This window comes from Periophthalmus magnuspinnatus, chromosome 1 (assembly GCF_009829125.3).
Source record: "Periophthalmus magnuspinnatus isolate fPerMag1 chromosome 1, fPerMag1.2.pri, whole genome shotgun sequence".
In the NCBI taxonomy this organism is placed as follows: Eukaryota; Metazoa; Chordata; class Actinopteri; order Gobiiformes; family Gobiidae; genus Periophthalmus; species Periophthalmus magnuspinnatus.
In genome coordinates, this window is record NC_047126.1 from 28073787 (window position 1) to 28084393 (window position 10607).

Here is a 10607-nt window from a genome sequence, read left to right on the forward strand (position 1 = left end):
CTTAGCGACGCTGTCAATCAAACCTGTTGCTAACGCTAGAGGGAGCGACTTCGTGGGAAAGAAGGCGGCTGATTTGTCTCATATTAATGCTCATATCTTGATTTGTGGATCAATTGTAATAATGAAATAAAAATAAAAATACCAGGACATAGAGGGAGGTTAATATGAACATTTTAAGACCAAAATAACAAGGCTCACAGGAGCAGTTACAGAGAGAGGGGTGACAATTTTATAATGTAAAGTGAATTGGAGCCAGAGTCGATGGAGCCAGAGTTGCATCCATGAAGTTGGCTATGTCCATTTATATATACAGTATTTATATATACTACGATACAGATCTAAACTACAGGGTGATAGTGATAAATCTTACAGCTCTAATGTCAATGTACAAAAACACATTCATAATTGAGGTGTAGTCCATTTACCGATATTATAAATGGGTCTATGTCTCTTAAGTTTAAGTCTGAGCCTTTAAAAAAAAAAGCATTTCCCCCACTTCCCTTGTGCAGACATGTTCCACAGTTATCTATTTATAGGACAGAGCTTAACAGATCCCAAACAATGAGTCATAGGCAGAAATCAGAGGAGGTGTACGGCGAACGGGGGAAGTGTTTTGTAGGGCTGTAGTCGACTAAATTGGTCGACTAAAAAGGGGGCGGGGCAAAAGCTCTCAAAACTATTACAGAGCTCTATGTACCTGATCCAAACTGCTCTCACAAGACTACACCTGCAGGGGGAGTTCACGCTAAAATGAATATTTATGCCGAGAAACTATTAGGAAAGAATCTAATATAAAGACAGATTTCTTCTTTCTTTCATTTTATTTATACAGTGGAACCCAATGAGAGCACTTTTTCATGGGTGCCCTGTTTAAAATACAATACAAAAAAACTAAACTAACCATAGAAGTATAAAAGTCCATATATAACATTAAAAACAGGTGCAGGAGTGTGTATAGAAGTTTGTTACCAGATTATTAAATTGCGATTGTGTCACCAAAATATCCAGTTTTGCTTTTCCTTGGAGTGTATCTCATTTTTGTGAACAACTAAACTATAAATCCTTATAACCTACGTAAAATGAAGTCAGCTAATACAAATTTTGGTTGAGACACCATCAAACGATTAATCGATTAAAGGACTAATCGACTAAAGACTACAGCCCTTGTGTTTTCTGTTTATTTTTAACTAATGCAAAGTCTATTTTTTTTCTTTCCTCTAGACAGTGGTTAGTCGGCCATGTGATCCCTTCTTTTTCCACGCTTATCCAACCACGCCAAATACCCCGTGTTTAGGAGATAGGAGGTAATTGGGATGTAATGTTAAAGTGGCTTCATGCATGCTAGCTGTTTAATAGACCCAGACTACTTAGATCAATAAAAATGGAACATTGTTTTGTTCTGTGTGGGAAAAAAACATGGAAGTGTGACCTTCCTGTTAATAACAGACATCATGAGGTTCAAAAGTGTACAATAGTTCACACTCCACCCACAGACAACAGAAGCACCGAAGCCATCTACGACAGTGTGTGAGGGGTGAGGGCGGGTGAGAATTTCATGAAAAGCTTTTGTGTCTCTGGTCTTAAAATCTGTACTGTAGGTGAAGGAAGGTGAGGTTTGCCACATGAAAAGCAAAGGCTTGGCACTCTAAGACCACTCAAAAGGGTTTCCTCAACACTTTTCAGGGTGGGCTCCACGGTCTGAAATTATGTGTGATTTCTGATTTTTTGACAGCCATACTCAACAATACTTACATATACTCAACTGCATTTACTCTATACAATTACAAGTACTTAGAGTAGTTTTCAGATTTTACAGTGCTGCAGTAGTAGTACTTGCAAAACAGTTTTTATAAGTGGCAAAATATTTATGTTGACAATATTAAATTATTTAAACATTTGTGTTTCTTGCACTGTTTCTTCAAACATGATGATGACCAGATTTGGTGCATTATTTAAAGATTTACTTGAGGAGTAGTTTCCCCAGATACTTTTGAAGTAATTTATTTGACCACTACTACTTGAGTAATATTGTACACTATGACTCAGTAATAGTGTTTATACCACTGAAGTGCAATGTCTCAATCTGATTAAGAAACTATGATTTTCAAGTAACGATGTTTAATTACACTTTAAGGCTGTCATAAGATTTTTATATGAATTTCCCTTTTGACATTAACATGGGAAACACAGATATCAGCACACACTGCTCTGCGGTGAAGTGTTCACACCTCTGTGTTTACAGTTTCCTTTCACTGATGTGGGGGTGCCCCAAACACACCAGATGAGGATAAACGCTACACCTTTGGCTGTTTTCTGCCTACAGTAAATCTCTTTTCACTTCCTTTCCCACAAAACAATTAACAGTCGTGGTAGATGCTGTTGTGTGCTACTTGATTTAGCACAAACAAACTTCTGTAACATTACAGACAAATGCACAGGGCTGGCTGCAAGCAGATGTTCCATGTCTCTGTAATAGAGCGCAGCACATGGGCTCCAGCTTCCTGTTTCTGCAACATTCTGAGGACTTTTTACCATAGAAAAGAGAGGATTATTTGTTGCAAATTATTCATTGCAATGGCAACAGTCCACATTTTTCATCACTGTGAAAGTGTAATGTGTTTGTCAATAGTAGATAGCAGTTGGCCTGTGTACTTTATAATATGATGTGTGTCTTACAACAATAATAAATGCTCATTATAATACAAAGGACAGATTCAATTTCTTCAAAAAATAAATGAGTCCATCAAACTAAGAATGTAGCAAGAGAGTAAAGAATACCGGTATATGGTTACGCAATGACAGCACAGCATATTGTGAAATGTAATGATTCTATTCTATGTTGCACAAGAAGACAGCATTAAAATACAACAGATTCCACTTTGTGCAAGGAGGACTTTTTATTACGTTTGTCAAAAGCTGTATACCAGAGGATTCTGCATATTCAATTACGTGTGGCCTTCTATTTAAAGAGGGGGGGATTTTATTTCTATGGGGTATTAATATCTAACACATATATATATATATATGTATATATTCAGATCACTGCTTATTATTACAGTTTATTGTTGTGAAAATTGTATATTCACCAAAAACAATGTATGAGCACATTTCATTCGTTTTATTTGTGGGAGCGATGGCTAAAATACTCAAACATGCATGGATGACATATACAAGCAGGTTTTCGACGAGGGAACAACATTCATTATCACTTGGTAGAAAGCTAAAGAAAATCGATTTGCATAATACCCCCTCGTTAACATTTTATTACGAGCAGTTAACAACCACCTGTAATGGTACAAGGCTAACACTGCCATGTCTAATCTAAGGTGTCAAAAGAAATCTTGCGCAACTAGTTTGACCCCTGTCTGCATTTGCAAGAAAGAAAAGATGCATAAAAAAAAAAAAAACCTAGGGCGATACTGCAGAAGGAGTCACGCTGGAGACGGCCCCACTTCCCACAGTTTCCCTGGATCAGACTGTTACTGACTGCAGCCCTGAGAGCCAGCTGGCACTCTGCACTCAGCACCCAGCTCCCGTCTATGACATCACCACCAGCCAGCACCGCTTCACACTGTTTGACTGGTAGGCCTGTCACGATAACACATTTTGAATATATTGCTACAGATAAGATTATATTGAAATTACAGTGGACCAATTATTAAATATTGGAAAAGCCCAGGGGTTCATCAACTATGGAGTAAAGCAATTGATTGTTCGGTTGGGTTAACGATGGACCCTACTGTACATCTTTTGAATGATTCTATACAGGACGGGACTCGGGAAAAATCTGGCTAAATTAAAATTACGATAACGATATATCCTTCAATCACTGGCTTTTTTCGTTGCTTTTTGGACGTTGCATATCTTGAACTATCTTCAGCTACGGTCAACAAAGCTTCTCCACGGACTATTGAACCGTGGACACAACTGACTGATGATTTTAAAAGTGTTCTGCTCAGATAAGGTTTAATTGCCTGTGTCACTGTAAGATTTCTGGTTGGTTGGAGGGTGGAGGCAAAGGGAAAGTGGGTGGGTGGTTTTGTCATTTTTCCAAAAACAAAACAGCTTGAACATATTAACCTCAACAGTTGCCTATGTATATTGTCAAAGTGATGTTCTTAATGAAAAATCAATGATAAAAAAAAAAGGCCTGAGCTGCAACATATAAATAATTGTACACAAAAGTTATTTATTCTACCTCTATAGATCAAATCTTATCATTGTACAGAAAAATAGCTAAATTATCCCTATTACTATGAGGAAAATATACACACGATAAATACTGAGCTCCAAAAATGATAGTTTCTTTTATATATTGAAGGATAAGTCGATACAGTGATTGTTGTGACAGATCTATTGATTAAGTTTTGTTCACTGACAAATGTCCATAGTAACGCAAATAACCAAATGTGGCAGCAACCGTTTAGAGGATTTAAATGCACTGTGTTGTTTGTGGGGTTTGGGTTTAGTGAATACACCATATTTACTAGTTGTATGTAATTTGTTGTGCATTATTTCCATACGACTTCCATCATAAAAGGAACATAACATAAAAAAAAGACATCACAACTTTCTGGAGGCGGCATGTCTCCTGCAATGGCCATGGTCAGTTAAAACCACACGTCGGCTCGAACTCCATGAAGATAAACAGCTTTTATGCCATACTGTGGAATATTATAGCTAAAGTTCTTTAAGTTTTCAGTGCAATAAAAACATTTTATAAAATACATGCTTTTATCTGAGTCTACTTTTTTTTTGCTGAAAGGTTAAGCAGTTGGGCTTCAACTTTTTGCCTGGCAAGTCCAAAGTATCTCTGAAGAAGTGTGTATTCTGGATCCTGGGCCATTCAATCACTAAATAATCACTAACTACCTTTATGAGCCTTGCACCGTTTGTGAGCGAACCTGCTCTGTGTGCTCACAAGTGGAACCAGGTCAAATCATAAAACAACTGACAGACCGGTGAAAACAGGACAGTCTGACAACTCGTGCAGAACAATGACCCTTCACCTGTCTCCACTGCTCCTGTCTGACCCATTTCTATAGCGCAAATAGGAGCCAGAGGAGGAGGAAGAGGAGACGAAGAAGGGCATGATTCAGCATGAGCTTGCAAACAGACTCCCCCAGCCCCGGGCTGGTCAAATAAAAGCACCCTTGTTGAGCCACTGACTGAGGGCTGTGTGCTGGGACCCTGCAGCCAGTGCCCCAGGACAAACATGAAGAACACTTGTGCTATAACTATATCAGTTTAAGACACAGGGTACAAATAAAAACATTAGAAGGTAAGAAGTAAGCTCTTAATATTTTTTAAAAGGTAATGCTTCAACAGGACACCTATTGTGGCCTGTTTTTTATGTATTTAATTTGACATTATTTAAATGTGTGGGGAGTGGGACTCTTTATAGAGGCTGTGTCAATAGAGCAAAAGTTGAATTTAAAACTTAAGAGTAGACTTACAGGCCTACAGGAATTAGCCTCCACCAGTATCACACTCCCACAAATCCAAGGGAAAAGGCTGCCACAGCTGAGTGACTCTCCTGTCCTACATGCATGTAGAAACATGCATGTGTTTCTACATGCACGTGTTTCTACATGCATGTGTTTCTACATGCTTATAACAGTCACTCTAATAGATATAGATATAATAATAATATAGATTTCCTAAAAGCTTTCGGGGTGTAAATGATATTAGCCCAGTGTCGTGCGCTCACCTGCCAGTCCTCCGCCCCCATCCCCGTGGCCCTTGCGCTTCTGGAGGATGAAATATGGATTGGCTCGTTCGGTGATCCACAGGGCGCCCGCCAGTAACACGTCCTCGGGACTGACCCACATAGTGCCGCTGTCCTCAGGGGCTCATTGAACACACGAGGTGCAACTGTCCAAATAGTGACACTAGGATTGTTATTACGACCGAACACCGATGGAGGCCTCCCGATCCTCTCTGAATATGGTCGGATGCCCTGGAGGAGAGCAGGCGGCGTGTGCTATAATTAACCCTGTCTGTGGACGCGGGCCCTGTGCGGTCCACACCTCACTCTCAGTGCGCCTCACTGTTATTTAAGAGCACGAGTACACCTCACTGTCCCAGTGCACTGAGCCCTTCTCCGCCTCTGTCTTTGTTTTCCCAGCTCGCTCCGCGGCAGGTGCCGCTCACAGACGCTGTGCTGCTCCGCGTGGCGTCACGCACGGACCTCCTGTGCTGCTCCACAGAGAGTGGGTCCAGCTGAGCCGCTGTGTCTCACTGCTCCCAACACAAAACTGATAGTTCTGTAAAAACAGAAATGCTGCGGTCCTCTCCTCCTCCACTGCCAATGCCGCACGCACGCTCTGCGCAACGCGTCACGTAGCGCAACGTCACCGGGAGAGGTGGAGAGAGAGGTGGAGAGAGAGAGGTGGAGGGAGAGAGGTGGAGGGAGAGAGGTGGAGCGAGAGAGGTGGAGAGAGAGGTGGAGGGAGAGAGGTGGAGCGAGAGAGGTGGAGAGAGAGGTGGAGAGAGAGAGGTGGAGGGAGAGAGGTGGAGAGAGAGGTGGAGAGAGAGGTGGAGAGAGAAAGGTGGAGAAAGGTGGAGAGAGAGAGGTGGAGGGAGAGAGGTGGAGAGAGAGAGAGGTGGAGGGAGAGAGGTGGAGAGAGAGGTGGAGAGAGAGAGGTGGAGAAAGGTGGAGAGAGAGAGGTAGAGGGAGAGAGGTGGAGAGAGAGAGAGGTGGAGGGAGAGAGGTGGAGAGAGAGAGGTGGAGAGAGAGAGGTGGAGAGAGAGGGAGGTGGAGGGAGAGAGGTGGAGAGAGGTGGAGAGAGAGAGAGGTGGAGGGAGAGAGGTGGAGCGAGAGAGGTGGAGCGAGAGAGGTGGAGGGAGAGAGGTGGAGAGAGAGAGGTGGAGGGAGAGAGGTGGAGAGAGAGAGGTGGAGGGAGAGAGGTGGAGAGAGAAAGGTGGAGAGAGAGGTGGAGGGAGAGAGGTGGAGGGAGAGAGGTGGAGGGAGAGGTGGAGAAAGGTGGAGAGAGAGAGGTGGAGAGAGAGGTGGAGGGAGAGAGGTGGAGAGAGAGAGAGGTGGAGAGAGAGGTGGAGAGAGAAAGGTGGAGGGAGAGAGGTGGAGGGAGAGAGGTGGAGGGAGAGAGGTGGAGGGAGAGAGGTGGAGGGAGAGGTGGAGGGAGAGAGGTGGAGAGAGAGAGAGGTGGAGAGAGAGGTGGAGAGAGAAAGGTGGAGAGAGAGAGGTGGAGGGAGAGAGGTGGAGGGAGAGAGGTGGAGGGAGAGAGGTGGAGGGAGAGGTGGAGGGAGAGAGGTGGAGAGAGAGAGAGGTGGAGAGAGAGGTGGAGAGAGAAAGGTGGAGAGAGAGAGGTGGAGGGAGAGAGGTGGAGGGAGAGAGGTGGAGGGAGAGAGGTGGAGAGAGAGAGGTGGAGGGAGAGAGGTGGAGGGAGAGAGGTGGAGAGAGAGAGGTGGAGGGAGAGAGGTGGAGAGAGAGAGGTGGGGAGAGAGAGGTGGAGGGAGAGGGGTGGAGGGAGAGAGGTGGAGGGAGAGAGGTGGAGGGAGAGAGGTGGAGAGAGGTGGACAGAGAGAGGTGGAGAGAGGTGGAGGCACTGGAAGAACAGGAGAATACACACACATATACCCCCCCCCCACACACACACACACACACATATATACCCCCCCCCCCCCCCACACACACACACACACACATATATATATTGTATTTATATATACTTTTATATAAGTAGAGTTTAAGTATGTCTCATTGTGTTCCTCTGACATGGGTTTGGGATATGATCATGACATAGACCAGTGTTTTTGTGCCACATACAGTATATTGAATATAATCAGGCCTGGGCTTTTTACATAGTCTCTCCTTTTAATCTTAGCTAATTTTGTATTTATTTGACTATAACTTTGGATAAACAGCTGACAAGAATTGTACATGGCAATAACTTTAAATCCGCACTACTGCTTTTGTGTAAATGTAGATAGAGTTTTGTTTGTCTTCCTCCTCTCTGTGGCTCCAAAACAGGATGTGGGAAGAGAGTCCCCTCTCTGCCTGTGTTCAGTTTGACTCAGATGACATAAAAAAAAGACCTTATGAGACAAATGTTTACAAACTTTCCCCTGGGGTGAAACCATGATCTAAACCAAGCACACCTCCGCATTTAGCATATTCGTATCATAAATCTTCAAAACCTCAAATGACCACATAAACTAATTAATGGCAGTTGCAATAACCAGACCGTGCTGGTGGTGGGTGGGGGACAGAATGACATTTATTTGGAAAACACTGGCATTAAAGAACTGATAATATCACACCACAATCGAGCATTTCAAGGACCATATGATGCTATTTTCTGATCAATATTCTAATGTTGTTTCCTCATCAAAAACAAACCTCAAGTTGTGATTGGCTAATTCACACAAGATTAACACACAAACACCCTGCATATTTAGGGAGAGAGTTATTCTTTCAAAATGAAAACACTGTGTTCCACCTTGTGATGTCATCATGTGGTAATACAGGAAGTGCTCCACTCTGTTTTTAAACCCCACACACCTTCACTAGAATAATTTAGATCATTTAAGCCCTGGAACTACCAATCTCTACTGAACTAAAGGTAAAAGGAGCTGTTAACTTGAAAAGTACCACTACATGACATCACAAGGTGGAACAGAGCAGTATGAGCTTTGGAGATGTAGACAGACTAATAATAAAGTGTTACTCAAACATGTATGAATGGTTTTGAGGCGATAACAAGGTAATAAGATAAGAAGGAGATAAGAGAATAAGATTGCTTACAGCTTACATAATATAGGACTTTCCTTTATATCACCACTGAAATAAAACAGAATGTTACCTTTCTTATAGCCTATAAACTACATTCAACCTACATGGCAGATTTTTTTTTTTATAGTTTCAGGGATATACAAGAGCGTGTTCCAGCGGTTTCTTCTTTGTCCCAGATCATATCCCTATTTCACATGCACTTTTCACTTCCTTATTCAAATAAGAGAAGAAAGCCATTGTTTTTTTGTTTTTTTGGGGTATTTTCTTTAAATCCCATGACAAATTCAAAACTGAAATATATGACAGCATGTTTTAAGACAATAATCTATCTTAAAACATACTGTAGGTCTATATTTGTTTTATATAACCTAATGTTAAATTTCACTTAGCCTATTGCAAGGACTTACTTAATGAATTTGTTAAATATTCTGTAGACCCAGCACTACATATAGATACATATAGATACTACATATAGATAGAGCGCCTTGGGGTCCCACCGGAGGAGCTGGAGGGCATGTCTGGGTTGAGGGAAGTCTGGGATTCCCTGCATAGACTGCTGTCCTTTCCTTAAAAAGATACACAAGTAAATGTAATCTGATTGGCAGATGTAGGGCCATAAAGGTTTTCAAGTCAATTTTACATTCAAATAAAGTTGAACATATTTTTTTCCATATCAGCAAAACATTAACCACATGGCACACAGTCAGGTCTGAAAAACAGAAGTAACTTATGTAACTGAATATATCCCATGTGTCACTTAAACTAAACTCTTTACCTAATTCACAATATTCCCTGTGTTTAAATGATTAGTAGGACATAAACAGACCTGTCACCATAACTGCTATATCGACTTATTATTCAATATATGGATGATTTTTGTTATTTTGGGAGTGTAGAATAAGTTGCTTCTGTGGCTAATTAAAGGTTTTTTAATTCATTGCAGCTAATGACTTTTAATGATACTTTCCCCCCTCAGCACTTACCTATTTAAGTCCATTGTATTATTATTGTTAATGTCTATCTATAAAATGCTTTACTGGGATTATCCTGTTTTATTTTAGTTGTGTCAGTGGCATAAAGTACTTTCAATTGTATCGTTTATCACAATGTTTATCTGTAGCAACATGTCGTGCTTCAAAACTGGGCATCTTGATCTATATTTGTCAAAATTTCATAGAATAAACTACCACTCTTCTTCTGCAATTACGCCCTCTGCTGGACACTATTATTCATTACACCTCTGCAACTTTTTTATAGGTACCACATTGTGAATAGTATGGAAGCCCGTTTCCGCCATGAAAAAAAAAATAAAAGCCCCACAGAAAGTCGAAATTACGAGTTTTAAACTCGTAATTATGAGTTTAAAACTCGTAATTATGAGTTTAAAACTCGTAATTATGAGTTTAAAACTCGTAATTACGAGTTTAAAACTCGTAATTTCGACTTTTAAAACTACTAATTATGAGTTTAAAACTCGTAATTATGAGTTTTAAAACTACTAATTATGAGTTTAAAACTCGTAATTAGAACTTTTAAAGTCTTAATTGAGCTTGTAGCACACTGCAACTGAGTGTACAGAGCAGAGGAGACAGGAGGAGGACTGTTATGTTTATCACCTACATACTTTTAAAAAATGAATAAATTAAGCTCCAGTAAAGTTTCTGGCGTCTTGAACAAATCAGTGGGCCCTGAGTGCTGTTCTGACCACTCATGAGCTGTGCTCTGTGTCTGTGAGCGCTCGTTTTCCTGGTCTGAGCAGAGTGCCAGCTGGTCACAACCCCGCTGGTTTATTGAGGAAATTATTAAAATACCAAATTCATTTAATCAAAATTGATAAGGTTCACTTTTTGTA

The 10607-nt window shown here is 41.2% G+C and overlaps 1 protein-coding gene across 1 annotated transcript in view; it reads right to left on the reverse strand.

Moving 5' to 3' along the window:
* Positions 1–6335, reverse strand: part of tbc1d9 (TBC1 domain family, member 9 (with GRAM domain)) — a 33480-nt gene extending 27145 nt beyond the window's left edge. Inside the window, exon 1 of the mRNA XM_033975206.2 lies at positions 5711–6335. Within this exon, the coding sequence (XP_033831097.1) occupies positions 5711–5831 (121 nt within the window). The 5' untranslated portion in view covers positions 5832–6335. The remainder of the gene's footprint in view (positions 1–5710) is intronic.
* Between the last annotated feature and the right edge of the window lie 4272 nt (positions 6336–10607).